This window comes from Ambystoma mexicanum, chromosome 8 (genome assembly GCF_040938575.1).
Source record: "Ambystoma mexicanum isolate Mex_15411 chromosome 8, UKY_AmexF1_1, whole genome shotgun sequence".
Classification (NCBI taxonomy): domain Eukaryota; kingdom Metazoa; phylum Chordata; class Amphibia; order Caudata; family Ambystomatidae; genus Ambystoma; species Ambystoma mexicanum.
Window position 1 is genome coordinate 742,317,916 of NC_090929.1, and position 17,953 is coordinate 742,335,868.

At 51.1% G+C, this 17,953-nt stretch overlaps 1 protein-coding gene across 7 annotated transcripts in view; it reads left to right on the plus strand.

Moving 5' to 3' along the window:
* The window catches only part of LOC138472418 (uncharacterized), a 1,989,442-nt gene that overhangs the window by 292,309 nt on the left and 1,679,180 nt on the right, over positions 1–17,953 (plus strand). For 2 of the 7 annotated variants that reach the window (XM_069610567.1, XM_069610566.1), the window contains exon 1: positions 15,447–15,531. The exons of the other annotated variants lie outside the window; for them this stretch is intronic. Coding sequence is in view for 1 of the 2 variants with exons in the window: in XM_069610566.1 (XP_069466667.1) it covers positions 15,474–15,531 (58 nt within the window). In the remaining variant the exon portion in view is untranslated. Of the gene's footprint in view, positions 1–15,446; positions 15,532–17,953 lie in introns of those variants that run through there. 7 annotated transcript variants of the gene reach the window in all.

Genomic DNA, 17,953 nt, shown 5'->3' on the forward strand with positions numbered 1-17,953 from the left:
GTAAGGAATCCATGGTGACAACAAATAAGAATGATACAAATGATTACAGTTCAAGGTAGTTGATTGAGCAATGAAAAGGTATATGCAGGGTGGAAGAATGCCTAATCTATACCTACATCTAAGATGGGAGTGAATGTAACCATCAAATGAAAATAAGGCAGTTCTAGTGGTGTTGTGTCAAACAAAAAGGCCCTATACTAAGAAAAACCTATTGCCAATTCCTTACTCTAATAAAAAGGGTGTGGGATAAGTTTCAAGAAAGAAAGAAAGAGGTGTTCTTAAAATGATAAGTCAGGGGACGGTAGTCTGGGTCTCCCTTCCCCACGTTTTAGCACAGGGTACGATGGGAGCTTGGAGCACAGTACTATCTCGTGCTTCTCTAGCACAAGATGATAGTTCCAATGGCAGTTCTCAGGAACGTTGATTGCCAAGTCTCGTTCCCTTAGAAAGTCTCTTGCCTTTGGGCCTGAGGTGTTCAAACCTGGGACTCGTTTCCCTTGCCAGGTTAATTGTTGCCTGTCTCACTGCTTTCCACTGGTTTCAAATGTTTGCAGGATTCACGTCCCTTTCCTTCGAGACAACTTACGGATCAAAGGCCCTCATTACGACCCTGGCGGAAAGTAACTGACCTGACCGCCATAGCGTAAATAGCGTTTCCGCCATTGCACGATGGAGTAAAGTGCGGCTAATTCTGACCCATCGGGCACGAGCATTACGCCATGGCGGAAGTGCAAAGTCCGCGGTGGCGGAAATGTCCCCAAAACGCCCCTCACCGCCGTCGTACGGCGCCCTAGGTGCAATTCCGCCACCCATCATAGCGGTCACCGTAATGAGCGGTAATCGCAAAATACGGTGACCGTAAATATACGGAAACGGAAGTAAAAACATGGGGCCGGAACGGGAAACAGCACGCCGTACACCTATAAAATCAGAATCCCAACACAACCATCAAAAATCCGACCCTGAGACACATCCCAACCCGTTAGCCACCCTAGTTAAAACAATCAAAATGGGAAAAGTTGCTAAAAAAGCGTGCGACCGCAAGCGGCAGGTCCACTTCTCCCATGAGGAACTCACCGTGCTCACAGAGACCCTCCAGGAGAATGCTGCCGCCGTCTTCTCGACGCAAATGACCAGGACGGCACTTGCGAACAAGAAGGCCATATGGGCCCTGGTGGCACAGCGGGTAAGTGCGGTGGGGACCGCACCCCGCAACCCACAGCAATGCAGAAAGCGATGGGACGACTTGCGGATACGCGTACGGAGCATACTATCAGCCAACCGTAACATTGCCACAGCAACCGGGGGAGGATCGGAATCACCCATCAAGTTGACCCCCTGGGAAGAAATCTGTGCCTCCACCATTGGAATGGAGAGTATAGAGGGAGTCGGAGGGATGGAGAAAGGAGTGCAGACAACTGAAGAATCAGGTAGGTGGGCCAAATAAAACAATGCTAAATCCACAATGTCCAATCATGTGAAGTACCATGTGTCCACATAGTGAAACAGAAACACATGTCCAGGAGAACGTCCACATACATTGGCCTGATAGCGCACTCTAAAAGACACATAAAATACATAAATAATTAAAAATCCTAAAAACACCCTCTACACGTGCAGCATGCACTCCCTAACTGCAGGCTGCAAAACAACTGCATCCTCAATCCACACAAAAATGAAACCACCTCCAAGGCCCTGACCCAAATCACCCTCAGGTACCACCCCAATGCATGTGATACATTGCCATTCCAATTTCCACAGACCCATAAATAACGCTCGCCCTCCTTTACTCCACCACAGGGTCCGATTCAAACGACGAGCTTCAGGACACCCCTACCAGCACACCTGCAAAGAGGGCCAAGACCAACGGCCAAAGACCCTCCACCTCAGCTGCACGGACCAAGACACGGCAGCAGCACAAATCAAGTGGCAGCATACAGCAGGGGACTTCAACAGGCACCCCAGCAGCCAGCATGCCCACAACAGCAGCACCACAGGTCCCCCCAATGGATGCCACAGAAGGCACTGCTTCTGGTGGCAGCAGCACCATAGGTGACACTGCATTAATGGCAGCATGCTCCGACACAGAAAACGGTGCTGTCGATGTAGGACCCATCCATGACCTGTCTCAATCCCCCTGTTTGTTTCATCCCGTACACCATGAGGATACCACGCAGGGGCACCCACAAGACGACGACTGGCCATCCCCCACAAGCCCTGTGGCAAGGCAACATGAGGTGACCAGCCCCTCTGTGACACCACCGCAAATGGGCATGGCCCAGCAGAGGCAACAGTCCCTCGACCAGGTGATCGTGCAACAGCAGCAACTGGCCACGCTCCTCAAGGAGCATGCTGATGAATGTGGGGGTTCTAAGGCAGCCATAGAAACATCTACTGAGACACTTAGGGCACAAATGGAGCGAAGTACAGAGACACTAAGGGTACAAATGGAGAGAAGTACAGAGACACTAAGGGTACAAATGGAGCGAAGTACAGAGACAACAAGGGTACAAATGGAGAGAAGCACCGAGAGCCTGAGGGGGGAACTGCATGCGACGTCCAAAGACGTATGTGGTGAACTTGCCGCTGTGCGCCGTGTGCTCACTGAGCTCTCACAAACCCTTAGGGACATGCATGGACGTGAGCAGGCAGAGACATCATCCGTTGCAAGTTCCGTCCAGGGCAGCCCCCAACGTAGATCTGGGAGGAACCTGCGCTCCACAGGCAGGGGTGCCCCTGATACCCGGAGAGGGGGCTTGCAATAGCGTCTGCCCACTGACAATGAGCATCTTTGGACACTGGTGTTCGGGGGGGAGGTAGGAGGGTGGAGGGGGGGTGTTGGGCTTTCTTGGGTGGCGGGTCGATGGGGTGTGTAATATAATTTCACATATGCAATGAACATTTCATAATCATCCAATGAGATGTGTGGACATTGATCTTTGTGTACGAGGCCTTTAGAGGCGTACAGTCCACATTGTGCATGTTCCAGACACACACAGTGCCACAAGTCCCATGTCCATGTATCAGCCACCAGGCGTGAGTGCTAGAAGCATGAATCTATGATATTCTGATGAATTTCACGGGCCTCCTGTGCCTCGCGGACTCCTTGAGGTGCTGCCACATCCCCACCCTCATCATGACCATCTTCAGGTGCTTGCAGTTCTGCGTCAGGGGGCATGGGCACATTTCTACATACGCACATGTTGTGTAGCATGACACATGCCATGACCATCTTTGCAACCTTCTCATGGCGGTACAGGAGTGCCCCGCCAGACCTGCTGAGGCAGCGGAAAACGAGCCTTCAGTAGGCCGAATGCCTGTTCTATGACTACACGGGTACGTGAGTGGGCATGGTTGTAGTCCTCCTCATGCTGGTTCTGTGGGTTCCGGAGTGGTGTAAGGAGCCATCTCTTCAGTGGATACCCGGCATCACCTGTATGTGGACAATAAAGGATGTTTGTGGAATGACATTGCTACGTACGCATCCCCCCCCACTTCCTGCCAGGTCATTGCCGCATCACATACCCCACATTATCATGCATGAAATGAGACTCACCGAGTAGCCAGGATCTGTTCCCTGCGTGTCGCTCCATGTAGCGTGGTATTGTAGAGTTCCTCAAGACCATAGAATCATGGGTTGATCCAGGAAATCGGGCACAACAATGTGTAAAGATCCTGTTGGAGTCACACACCATTTGTACATTAAGAGAATGATATTGTTTCCGGTTGCGGTACTGGACCTCCATGGCATGTGGGACAACCAATTCCACATGGGTGCAGTCGATGGCACCAATGCAACCCGGTATGCCGGCAAGTGCATGGAATCCCACTTTTGTGTTTGTAATCTCCTGCTCCGAGCGTGGTAAAGAGATGTAGTCGTCTGTGTGCTTCAGGAGGGCATCGAGCACTTGCAATAGTGTCCGTGACAACAGTGGCTGTGAAATGCCATGCAACTGTCCGACTGTGTGCTGGTAGGTGCCTGTGGCCAGGAAGTGGAGTACAGACACCACCTTCAGTAGGGGTGGGGTGGCGGTTGGGCTGTCTATCATGCTGACAAGGTCAGCGTGTGTCATGTTCACAATGGCGATTATGGTGTCCCGGTCCAAACGGTAGAGCGTGTGGATCTGCTCAGCAGTGAGGTTGAACGGATGAGCTCGGAGGCGTGGGATTGCGGGCTGCCTGCGTGGTGGTAGTGGCTGTGCTGGTGGGCCTTGCTGGCCCTGCCTTGCCCTCCTCCTCCTCCTGCGTCTCCTCTGTGCGGCCGGTTGTTGTAGTAGTTGGTGTTCGTCTTCTTCTTGAAGTTGGAGTACTTGGAGTGCTATCAGGTCCCCCAGGGCCAACATCGCTAGTCCTGCCGGTAGCATTTTGGAGTGGGTGTGGTTGTGGGAGGGGGTTGGGTGTGCAATTTATGTGTTTTCAGGCTGTATAGCCTCCACCTGTGGTGATTCATTCCACCTGTGCCAGCTGCAATCCCCTTTGGGCGAGCACGTCCCGCACACAACGCTGCAATGTGACGCATGGCATCTTGCTATTACAATCATGTATTTAATCCCGATGGCAGTGTAATATTGGTTTATATGTTCATTCTGCTATGGTCCCATTGTTTCACATACAATCTTTGCAGTCGCGAACAAACTTGTGAAGGGTCAGTGGAATGTAGTACTCGATTAACGGTGGACCCTCATGCAGCACTGTACCGAGGTTCACCGACGGGCGGGGCGTCCCATTTGTGAGTGAAGCCAGTTGCCATTTTCACGCACTGCCGCACTACATGGAGGATTTTGTGATTTCGAGCGGTCACAGATGCCTTTTCGACGTGATGTTGCAAATGAGGAATTCGAAGGACAGCGCTTTCGGTTTTCAGCTAGCGGCGAGGAGACGCCCACAGGTCTGACTGCAAATATAACGTTCTATTGTTTGATGTCCTTGGGACAGGGGCCATGGCGAGAATGCAATGATTGATATGAATAGTATGGGATGCGCAATAGCGTAGTGGACGATAAGGCAGGACGTTCCCAAATACATGTTACTTCACATCACTAGAATTCCGGGCTGGAGCACAGTGGATTTTGCAGACTGCATTACGCACAGACTCAATGGAAATTTCAAATGTTATGTGAGTAAATAATCAGGCGTTTTTATACCGGGATGAGGGAATGATGTATGGATGCATGGACAGATGATTTAATTGAGAGTTTGCCATGTACATGGCTTTTTGGAATCTATCCCCTTCCCCTGCGCTATGTGATGCAGAGCTGCCATAGTGGGACCATCGTCTATCTGCCCTTGTTGAACCCTCCCTGTCTCGACGCGCCTTCAAACACTTGTGTCTATGCACGTTACTAATCCCATCTAATGGATTCTGTTTTAACAGACGCATGCACTCAAACACTCGTTTGTAATAGTGTTTTCACCTCGATTTATATGGTTATGATTCGCAAGTGATTTTTGGGTGGAAATAATCCTTTTGAGTGGGCTAGCATGCATATGCCTGTAGATTTAGTGTGATCATTGAAGTGAGTAATACAAATGAAGTTCTGATGCCCATACTATTTTTTTTCATTTCATTTGGGTGACAGGTATCTCCTCCCCTTTTGCCGCTGCCATCTGTATGCCACTCCTGCAGATGGCTTTTACTCCCGACACCTGCTGCTTCGAGTTAATCAGTGGAGCACCATTACGATCTTATGGGACGATCGCCAATGGGCCACATGCCCTTACGCAGTACTAGTGGCTAGGAGCAACATATCAACCTTTCAGCTGGACTAGTGCCTACCTAATGGGACGGCCCTGCGGTTCTAGGCGCTTCCATGTTGCCTTTTTGTACGTGGATGTAGCCCCTGTGTACCATGAAGGAACAGGGCGTCACACAAGAAGAAGCTGGTCATTTATTGCGGATGCAGCCCACAGTAATGAAAAATATTTTGGAGTTTATGACCTAATTGCTGTATGGGCTTGGTGAATTTGATGTGCATTAATATTTTATTCAGATATTAACCGTGTAGCGTTATTCTTTGCACGTAATGTAGCATATTCCTATTTGTGGAGCGATGTATTGTGAGAAGATCTGCATTGGGTTCCGGCTTCTGAGTATAGTTGCGTGGTACTGTACTGGCCGCGTTTGCCTACGAAGCCCAGTAAGGTCAGGGATAGGGGCAGCCATTTTGACTGTTTTAATGATGTCATGCTCAGGGGCGGGGGATTAGCTTTTGTGTAACAGATGCCGGTCAGCCAGGTGGATTGGTGGATTGATGTGATTATCAGAAAATGGCTGGTCACAGGTGCCTGTGTTTGCGTGCGTTTCTTGGAGGGAGACTGAGGTCATGTCCATTGGAATAGCTTCTGTATTCGTGCCATCTGTGCCCTGCAGCTCCCATTGGCCCCTCTTGGGATGAGCCTGGCTGCTCAGTCACTCTGCCAACTTGTGTGGTACATGCTTATGCTGATGGTTGGTTTGTTTACTGGCAAGAGTACAGGGCTGGTGCAGTCTCCCTCAGGATACTGCTTTGAATGTTGCCTTACACTGGTGTCAAGCGATGGGGGCCTGTTGTTGTTTTGTCTCATATTTCAGTTCATATTGCTGTACTTGAACCTTCACATGCCTGTGCTGCATCGGTACGGCAATGGTGACATGCCAAATATGGATGGCCACTCACAAGGCACTTGGAGCCCCTACATTCATTTGTTCGTTGGCATGCATGGGTGACTTGTACATTTCACTGGTTGCATTGTGTGACTTCATTGCACCTACGAGGAGTTGTGCAATGTGGGCAGGGAGTGGTGTACAGGCACTCAATAGAGCCATTTACGGTTGGTTCACGATGCCGTAATTCTCACCATGGCGGAATGGTACTTTCCGCCATGCTTGATGGCGTTAAGTAAATGTCCGCTAGGGTCAGAATTCGCGTACCGTTGCGCCATGGTGGTAATTACGGTTTTGCATGGCGCGCGTGCGCGTACTTGGTGCAGTTAGCATTGGCGTTCACTACGGTGTCGCTAATGGCATCGTACTTTGCGGTGACGGGTCATGATCGCACCGAGCGGTATTCGATGGCGGTATTACATTTCCGCCATCGTTTTTCGATTTCCGCCAGGGTCGTAATGAGGGCCAAAGTCTTTTGATTGTACAGGGCTTTTGCTCGACCCTCATGTATGACCACTATGAATTCCTTTTGGCGGCCTTCCTATGGCCTTCTGGTTTTGGAAGTTCTTTCACATGGGAATAACGACCAGAGTCTCTTGATCTAGTACCCACGTGGTGCCGATTTTCCTCTACTCACTGGGCTCCCCTTTTCCCTTTCACAGTTCAATTATAGTTCACTGAAATATATTCAATCTTGCCACTTTGCGATTCTGTGTCAACACATCCCGGCTCCTATCAATTCTCCCCTCAACTCACCGGCTGTGCTTAACCGCTGGGCTTTAGCTTCTTTGGAGTCAAGGCCGGTACCACAGGTGTGGGAGCCTCTCTGCTCCGCCTTATCAACATAAGCTGGCTTTGCGTATCATTGACATCTGCAGCATGACATTGCGACTATTGTCCACGGTCTTAGGTTCCCCTCCACGAAGGTTTCACGGGCCTGCAATGAAAAGGGCAAGGTCACTTCTCTCCTCGCCACCCTCTTACTTCTCGCCGCCTTCCTCCTTCTTTTGAACTGCTGCGTTTCCTTGTGCTGTCTGCCATGCTCACCTCTCTCATGCTGTACTCTCTGACTCCACCTTTTATCCCTGTGTGGAAGGGAAAGGGTTGTCAGGTGTGTGTGATTCTGATGAATTGTCTCACTTTACCTAACCCTGGTATTGGGACATATCAGGTAAATGGCTCTAGTGTCTGTTGTCCATTGCCTTGTGAGAAAGTGTTTTTGTTGGAAGGGGGGGGCAGTGGTTTGGATGTCCTACGTGAGATGATGGAGAAAAGGTATTAAAGGAAGGGGGATAGCGCGTCTCACCTGTCGGTGTCCCACTCCCAGGGGACCCCCCATCCAAGTGATCCTCCCTCACTGGTCCACCCCCAGGAACTGGATCCAATAGCGATGGCAGAGTCCTTTCTACCTGGATGACAGATCCCCGGAGACTAGCTAGGGAGAAACCTTCAGGTTTCTCACAGTGAGCTTTCCTTCACAGGAAGCTCCAAAGTAGTGAGGGGGCGCGCTCCAGCTGCAACAATCCCTGGATTGAAAATCCAGTGGCAGAGCTGTATACCTGAAATGCTCAGGCTCAGGGACACCAAGAGCGCCCTTCCATCCCTCAAAGTTGAGAGAGACACCCAAGTGAAACAACTGACTCAGGTTTCACCATTCCTCTATTCTTGGAAATCCCTCCCTCTCAAGTCAGCTGAAAAAGCCAGATTGCCAAAAACACAGGACAAGGGGCCCACGCCCCTCAGAACCTAACACAATCTAATTGCTCCGAGTAAGCCACAGAGGCCACAGTGGATGAAAAAAGGGACCCTTTTGCACTCTGTGTATACTCCTGACATGGGGAAAGGCAAACAAGGGGATCTAAGTAACTGATTTTTCAACTTTGACCCATAGAGCCCTACCGGCGTCAGCGTGCACAGACATCAAGTGTGAGATATAAGCTGCAATAACATAGTTCTGCAAGATCGGGAGACTCAAGCCCCACAATACAACCTGGGGCCTACCTCCTGCACAGATAAACTTCATAATGCTCTGATCTAACGACTGAAGGGGAGATATGGAACCAACACTGGAGGAGCAAGGGCGTGAGACAAAAGCCTAGCAAGAATGTTAATTTTCAATGCTGCAATGCGGGCAAGCCAGGAGATGTCCCAACCTATCCAACTCACAAGGTCCGAGCAAAGGGGCTAAAATAGGGGTGGAAAATTGACCTGGTCATCATGGTGTGGTGTCTACCTCATTCCCAGATAATGCAGAGAGCTATCACTCCAAAGAAAAGGGAATTGCTGTTGGACCTCAGAGTTTCACCAGATTCCGAGACGTCCAGTCCCACAGATTTATCATAACTAATAAGGTAATCCGAAATCCGTTCAAACAGAGAAAGTTCGGCCATAAGGGCCAGAAGCGAAAGAGAGAGCGACATAGTAAGTAAGACATCATGAGCATAGAGAGACAGCTTTATTTCCTTCCCATCCATAACAATGCCACCAATATTCAGATTGGACCATCCAGGGGCTCCATGACCAAGGTGAATATCAAAGCAGATAGAGGACAGCCCTGTCGTGTGTCCCTAGTGGTCTATGTTGATCGTGAATAGTTACTATTAAGAAAAATCCTGGTCTTCAAAGAGTTGTGGCAGGCCATGGCCCCATAAAATTAAGGCGAAATCTGAACGCTTGAGGGTCCGGAGGATAAACGCCCAATTCACCCTATAAAATGCCTTATTGACATGTAGCGCCTGCAAGGACCCCCAATACATTGATAATGTGCTGGATATTGTCTACAGATGACTATAAATCCTGTCCAATCTGGGTGGATCAGAGAGGGCACTGCTTAAATCAATTTAAAGCCCAAGACTTTGGAGGAAACATTTGCATCACTGATGAAAACGGATATCCGGCTTCAATATGAGTGTCAGCAGATATTCTTCCATGGAGCCAGATACCCTGCTGGAATCAAGGAAAGAATTAAAAAGGGGCCCCATAGACAATAATTATACGTTTCATAAAAAGCCAGTGTAAAACCATCCAGACGATGAACCTTTTTGTTGAGAAGGGAGGCGATCTCGCTTTCCGTCTCGTCCTAGGTGATTGGAGGCTGAAGCCGTTCCCGAAGCTTCTGAGAGAGCCGAGGAAGCATGGACAGACCCAGAGAGGAGTCCTGCTCCCCATATTCATTCTTCTTTGGCAGATAACATATGGACATAGAAGTTCTAAAATACCTCATGTTTCGAAGCATCAGTAAATTAGAGGACACCATCCCCGTTCCTGATGCCAGTAACATAATTAGGAGTTTTCAGTTTTCTGACCTTATAGGCCAGCAGCCGATTAGGCTTGGTGCCTCGAGTATAGTAATACTGCTTTGTACGCAACAGAGAATTGGCTGAGTCAGATGCTATCAATGCCTCTGAATTGGCCCTAGCCAAATGTAATTCTCTGCGAGGCTTCAGTGAGCACCTCCACACATGGGCCTTCTCTCAATCACGCATTTTGGATTCGAGATTCATTCTAGCCAAGTTCCTAGATTTAAAGTAGGCTGCAGATGATAAACTCCCCTTGCAGGACTGCATTCATTGCATCCGACAGGATACACACAGTGTCCTTTTCCTGTAATTTTCACGAAAGTACTGATCTATATCCGCAGCAATATCAACACGGATTACCACATCTTGAAGTAAGGGATCATAAAGCTTCCAGGCACGTCCAGGAAACGGACGCTGTCTATCAAACCTCAATCACAGCAAAATCATGGAATAATCCAAAAACAGCCTATGGCCGATCCAGAGTCCAAAACATAAGGAAACAAAGACGGAGAGATCAGGAAAAGGTAAATGCGAGAGAAGCCCTTGTGTATGTGTGATTAAAAAGAATATTCCATATTGTGCCCATAGAGGAGCCTCCAGACCTCCAACAAGCGCAGGTTACGCAAGACCCACAACAAGGCAAAGTTGTTCCTGTTGTCTGCTGTGGAGCGGGGAGCGTCTTATCCAGCGTGGGATCAGGAATCCGATTAGAATCCCCACCAATTAACAATTCCCCCTCAGTGAAGGTTGCAAGTGTAGGAAGCATGGAATTCAAAAACTCATGCTGATTCTTATTGGGGAGTTACAGTATCGGGAAACCATAGTCATGAGGAGTTCAGGAGAAGGAACTGACCAGCAGGATCTCTCAGAACCCTCCCACCAATGAAAGGGGTACACCTAGTGATCATAATTGCCACCCTCTCCTACTCATAGCCACAGGTGAAGCAAAGTACTACCATGGAAACATCCTGCTGTGTAGCCTACTTTCATCCTGGTGCAGCAGGAGAGTTTCCTAGAGCATAACCATGTGGACCTCGGATGTCTGGAGCCTACACAACACGGATCTCTTCTTGGCCGGAGAGTTCAGACACTGCATGCACATTGAGGGATGATATTTTAAACCATTAAGTCAAACCATCCAAGGAAAAAGCTTTAAATCCACCCCAGGATGAGCAAGCATAAAGTCATCAAGTGATAACCATTCTACCCCCTTGCTTTGAAACCTAGTACCATATGTCCTCCATGACACAAAACCAAAAATGCAAACAAACAAAACCTCAACCCACCTATAACCAACCCAAAGAACGCTTCCCAAATCATAACCCACAACCAGAAAAGCCCAAAGTTCCTCCAATGCCCGCTGGGCTTTAGGGTAGCCACGGTGCAGTTTCTCCCCTGGTGGCACCCCAATCAAAAGGGAATCAAATCGCATGCACAGCACAACAGCAATCATGACAAACGAGGGAACAGATTCTAGGGGCCCCTTTGCCAAAGTCAGTGGCCGATTGACCTGACTGGCCTCATTGCAGAGATGCCTCAGCAAGGGATGACCTTCAATAGAGTCCAAATGTTCTAGTGCTCACAATCATTGGGGAACCATCATACGTCGGCCCCAGGGGGCGACCTCTGAGCTGAGCAGCCCTCTTAGACTCCTGGATCAGATGACCTTGGACCAAGCAGACGATTTAAGCAGCCTTCAACCCTGTTGTTCCTTCACCCGGGGCGCTTGAGAGGGCAAAGTGAGGCATTGTGTTAATCAAGCTTCACCACTCTATAGGCCCGCTGGGAGAGTTCATAGGCTGAATCGCAGTCCCTGTTCTCCAGGTAATCAATACGAGACTCAGTGACAGTCACCTTCTTGTCAACATCAGCTAACTTCTGAGTCAACTCCCCAAATGCTTATCGCCCAACCACGACTGGAGATCAGACCTGGTGATTGGAGCAGAGCACCCAGGGTCCGTGGCCGCCTCTGCATACACCTGGGTGATGATAGGAAGGTCCGATTTTCTGCCCTTGACCCGTCTGTTGCTGTGCATCAGGGCAAAGACAATGCTCCCCCTTGGCAGATTTGGATGTTTCGTAGACATCCTTTCAGACAAAGGAGCGTACCCCAGGCAGGCAGCATAAAAAAGATGAATCGAAGTAGGGGTCCGTGTCCATCAGAGGAGTGAGGGAGAGACAATGCTCAGGCAGCTGCCAAGGAGGAACGGGCGGTAGAATGGCACCAAGGAAGCACCCAATGTGTCCGCCCCGCAACAAGTGAGCCAGGCCCCAGTGTACAGGTATCAGTCCTCCGAGTCCTCATCCTCATCCCTGAGCTTCACGGTGGGTGAGAGGGGACCAGCAAAACAGGGTCAGTGGGTTGGGAGTGCAAAGGAGTGCATCAAGAATCAACAGGGCTCCCTTCTTGCTCGGAATGCTATCGCAGGGACTATTTTGGTTTGCCACGAGTCTCTGGGCCTCATTACGAGTTTGGAGGTAGCCATGCCGTTTTTAGCGGCATGACTACCCCCAAACTCGCGTCCGGGTCCTGCAAAAGGGGACTTACCGGGCCATTCCGACCTTGGAGGGCCCGATAATTCACTTTCGCTGGACCCCGACCCGGTACATCCCCATTCTCATTTGAGCCCCCATAGGGCTCAATGGGAATGGGGAGGATGCTAACAATGGTCCCTTTAATAACAGGCCTGTTGTTAGCATCCTGGTGTGCTAGCGGGTCCCGCTCTGCACGTCTGGTCTGGCCAGGCGTCCAGAGCGGGACCCGCTGCAGACCTCGTAATGTGGCGGCCCGGAATGAAAGGTGCCGGTCCCTTACCGGCACCGTTCAGTCTCGGGCCGCCCTCATTGTAATGAGGCCCTCTGACTCGCTCAATGATCGGCAGCTAAGGCCTCATTACGACTATGGCAGTAGCTGTGCCGGTAATTACTGGCACGGCTGCTGCCATAGTCGTTTCTTTTCCAGCACCCGGCAATGGGCAATTACTGGGGCATTTCAACCCTGCCAGAACTGGTAATTACCCATTAGGGGTGTAACGGTACACCGGTATACTGGTATAGATACCATCAAACATTTAATTTACAAATAATAACCGTTGTCTGATCTATACCGGTGTACCGTGGGGCCTGCTGTGAAGCCTTCCCCTGATTTTGCAGTTGGGTGCACAATTGACGGCACACAGAGTAAAGTCTGCAACACGTGCAGTGGCATTTCTGGCACCTAAGCTTTGAGGCTGTGTGCCTGGGCTGCTTCAGTAGCGCGACCTGCGCTGAAGACAGTGGTGGCAAATATGGGCTCTGCTTTGGGATTCACCAAAAAACAGCCAAATGCTGCTGTTTAACCCATCCCCAACTGTCCGAGATAACAGCTACAGGTCCAGACCACCAGCCAGCACGAGAGGCTCACTGAGCAGAGTATGCATGCAAAGCTGGACTGGTAAGTGTTGTCTCCAAGCTTCTATTTGAACAGAGGTTCGTTTCAGAGCTGTGTGCCACGCCTGCATTTCCTTGTGCCCTGAGTGCAAATAAGGCGACGGTTAGGACTTGATGATTGTGTAGTCCTGTCGCCTGCTCCCGAACCTTCCCTGATTTGGCACGTGTAGGGGCTTTTTTGTGGAGGTGAGGAGGAGTAGGTAGTTTAAAAGAGGGGTTAGGCAGTCAGCGTTTAATTATAAAAAAAAAATAAAAAAAAAAAAAGAAATTATATAAAAAATTATTTTTCCGGAGGTACCGTACATAAGGTACTTCCAGTTCTTACCTTAGTTATGTAGGTGGCCCTTTTTGGGGTCCTTTAGGTTAGTGCGTGGTTGGCGGGGGCTCCAGGTTTTAATATTTGAAGTGTTTTGTTTTCTTCCTGGGCTTGCTTTGTTATCAGGCCCTTTAGTTATTGCCAGGGGAGTGGGGGCTGCCGGCGAGATCTCCAGCCCGTGCCTGGCAGCGCTGTGGAATTCCCAGCAGTATTGCTCCAGGGTGTCTGCTCTGTCACGGAGCCCTGGGTTTAGCGGCTTTCTTGTTTCTCCACCAGTGGCACGCCTCATTAGTCAGGTGTGGGCCGGGGTTCCTCATTAGCAGAGCTCCCTCTCTTGTTTGCACAAGGGCCATTAGCATTCTTTTGAGCTACTCAGTGCACAGCACAGTAGCTTCTGTCAGACACGGTGAGGCAGCGTGGTCCCCTTAAAGGGAACGCTCTGTTTTTCTTTTCACTCTGCTGTGTGGCTTTTAAAGGGCCCGTGTATGAGAGACAGCAGTCACAGTGCGGTTCCCCATAGGAGCCGATAGGGGGCAGTGTCCACGGCTTTCCTGCTACCAATTTTGAGCCTGTGAGCTCAGTTTTCGGGTTCTTGTGGGTCCGGGGGGCTATTTCTGGTCTAGGGAAGGGGCCCAGCAAGGTTAGGGTAATTTTAGGGGGTAAATAAATAAAAAAGGTACCGGCTCGGGGGCGTATTTAGCTAGTGAGCGTCAGGGCAAAGTTTAGTGCGCTCTCAGATTAGTAGTGCACGATGGTGGGCCAAGGGGTTAGCAAGAAGGGGCTGGTTGATGCTAGGGCTCTGAGGGAGGCCCTGGAAATCATCAGCAGGGCATCGAAGGCCCAGTTGGAGGGGGCGGTGGGGGAGGTCACGGGTGAGGGGGAGATAAGGGGGGGTAGACCGCAGCGTAGAGCTGCAGCTGATGGGGCGCTCACGGCAGTGGTGGCTTGCACCCCTATGGCGGGGAGGGGGGAGGTTTGGGAATCCAGGGGCAGGAAAATGAGGAGGGAGATAGACAGGAGGGCGGACGGGGGAGAAATGATGTCGGGTGGGCAGCCAGGGAGGGAGGAAGGGAATGATAGCCCTAGGGAAGATGGGAATGCTCAAGAGGGTGAGGCTCGAGGGAACAACAGTAGGGGCAGGGATGGGGCACAGAAGGGGGTGTCAGGGCAGAGGGGACGAGGGGGTAAATACCTGCAGAAGAGTGCAGGTGGGAGAAGGAGGGAGAGGTCCCCTTCAATTGAGGAGGGTAGAGTGGGGCGCGGAACGGCCCCCCCGGGTAGGAGGAGTGAGGGCGGAGGGCGCTGCGCAGCCCCCGCTGGTCAGGTGGAGGTTGAGGGTTTCAGTACGGCCCCTCCTCGGTCAACGCAAGGAGAGCCTAGAGGGCGCAGCACAGCCCCTAGCAATGAGGATTCCAGGGTGGAGGTCGGAACGCCTCGCCCGAGAGAAGAGGACCAGGCAGGGGTTCCCACAACCCCGCTGAGAAGACGTCAAAGGAGTGGCGGGGCGGACGCCCCGGGCTCGCAAGAAGATCATCAATTCATCTCGGGCATGAGCTCGCATCCACAATGGTATTTAAGGGGTGATGAAGTTGGTTGGGAGGAATATGTGGGGCAATGGGAATTGGAAGATTACAGGGCGGAAAGGGAAAGGGGGGAGGAGAGAAGAAGTTCAAGGTGGGATAGGGAAAGGGAAGTGCAGGGTGGTCGGGGTGAAAGGGGTCAAGGGAACTATTGGCTGGGTGAGTGTGCTGACATGTTTTGTCCCCGCAGTAGGAGCCGTCTAAGAATGGAGAGGAGGAGCACCGGTGTGGACGCCAGGCCGCAGGTGGCAGGTGTGGAAAGAGGTGAGCGGGAAAGGGAATGGTCATCTGCATGGCAGAGAGGGGTTACAAATAGGTGGACAGGGGAGGAACGGGCTGGTTTTCAAGGTGTAAGGAAGGAAGTTGGTGTGCAGGCCATTGGAGCTGAGGGGGTTGAAAAGAGCATTTGCTCAGTGGAGGTCCAAACGGACAAGGTGGTGGAGCCATTGGTGCTCGAAGTGCAAGCCGGAAAAGATAAGGAGTGTGAAGTGAAAAGAAAGGAGAAAAATGGCCATACATGGGGATAACAAAACCATTGGGGGCGCACTTGATGGCAGCGACCAGGGAGAAGATTCAGGCAGGGGAATTTGTGGATGTCTTTAAATTGCTCCATAGGGAAGTGAGAGCAAAGGAGGGGTCTAAGGAGGAAGAGAGGGAACTGGCTTCACGCCCAAGGGTCCCGGTGACTATTGAGAATTGGACGTCGGCGTTTATCATTTATGCCAGTGTGTACTGTGAAAAATTCCCGGAGCGTTGCATGGCCCTGCTTAAATATATGGACGTAATTAGGAAGGCTTTCACGGGTTTTGGGGGTTTTGCCTGGGTACGCTATGATGAGGAATTCAGAGCGAGAATGGCGGAGGACAGTCAGGCGGTCTGGGGGGAGATAGACATGGATCTTTGGCTGCAATGGATGGCTCCAACGAGGCCTGCCCCGACATTGCACACAGCAAGTGGGCTGCCTGTGCCTTACCGGCCCTTTCTTGGTCGCCCCGCCCATGAGGGGGTGGAGGGAGGAGGCAAAGGAAAGCCCTCGACAGCATGTTGGGCGTTCAATAAAGAAGGCTGCACGAGGTGGATGTGCAAATTTAAACACGAGTGCAGCAGGTGTGCGGGTCGGCATCCAGTTACAGATTGTTTTCAGGCAGGGGACAGTGGGTCAGGGCGAGGAGCGGGGCAAGGAAGTGGGGGGGAAGGACCGCATGCCAGGTAAATTGGGGTGTGCTGGTAGGTCGGGCTCAGTTTAACGTAAAAGGAGGGGGGGCACAAGGTTTGATGAAAGGTTTTTGGGGGCGACTTAAAGGGGGTGAGGAGGAAGAAGCGTAGGTAGGGGAGGGCCGCAGGGGGGATGTAACTGTGGAAATTGTTAAAGGGGTGGTGGCCGTCGTTTGGGGGGCATGGACGACGGTGGCGAAGCCCTCACTCTTTCCGCACGACAAGGTGAGTAAGCTTCAGGCTGCATGGACGGAGGTGCGGGAGCGCCTCTGGTGCAGCAAGGGGAAGTGTTGAGCTGGGTCTGCATGGACGGGGGTGCACTAGGGCCCCTGGTGCAGCTGGGGGAAAGAAGTGGAGCAACGAAGCAAGGTGCTGGAAAAGGAATTTATATGGAATGGACTGCATGGACGGGGGCACAGGTTTGGCCCCTGGTGCAGCGGTGGAGAGGAGTAAGGCAGAAAAGGGGCCTGCATGGACGGGGGTGCACTAGGGCCCCTGGTGCAGGTGGGAAACAGGTGGTAGTGGACGCAAGGATCTTGAAAATTAGTTATAAGGAAGGGACTGCATGGACGGGGGTGCAGGTTTGGCCCCTGGTGCAGTGGCGAGAGGAGCAATAAAGTAAAGGGCCTGCATGGACGGGGGTGCACGTGGGCCCCCGGTGCAGGAGGGGGCAACGCAGGGCCAATATTAATAAGGTGATGGAAGGTGGGGGGTCAAGGGGGAGCAGGCGGGTAATAGTTTAGAGGAAAAAGGGGGTCTAAGTGGGTTTAGGTGTATTGTTTAAAGGTTAGGTGAAAGGGGGCGAAATATAGGGGGACGGTAGGAGAAGACCTGAGGTGTTTCCGGAGAGGGTTAAGGAGATGGCCAGAAAGGATAGGGTACTGAGGAGGTGTTACTAGGGGTGTGGGAAAGGTTAGGAGGTTTGGAACTCATTCATTTAGGAGGGGTGCAGCATCTGAAAGTAGCAGGCTGGGCTATTAAGAGGAGTAGGTGAAAAGGTTGGGACGCTGGGAGTAAGGGAGATACAAAGGGTATGTCAGGGACCGGGGCAAACGGAATGTCTTTATAGAATTTTTTCAGTAGGTAGCAGGAGTGTTGCATTTATTAGGATGTTGTTCATTTGTAAGTGATTTTGTAATTTCTTTTTCAGATGCTCCTAGGGGGTCCGGTCAGATGTCAAAAATCTGGTTTTTGGGACATTCTAGGGTTAAGTGGGCGGGGAAAGAAGTTGGGAAAAGGGTTGTTGGCAGGCAACTGGGGTGCAACTATAAAGATGTTGTGGTAAGATATCCGGGTTTGGGGGGCTAGGATGGGATTAGTTGCTTCCTAGGTTGGCTGGGGTGAGGGAAAGCTATGGGCCTCCAGATGGGGGGGATTAGTCTTGCTGGGGAAAATGATCTGGTAAGGGATACGGGTGTGGCTCTTCTTAGGTTCTGGGCTGGGAGACTGGGTAAATAGTTTGAGGTAGAAA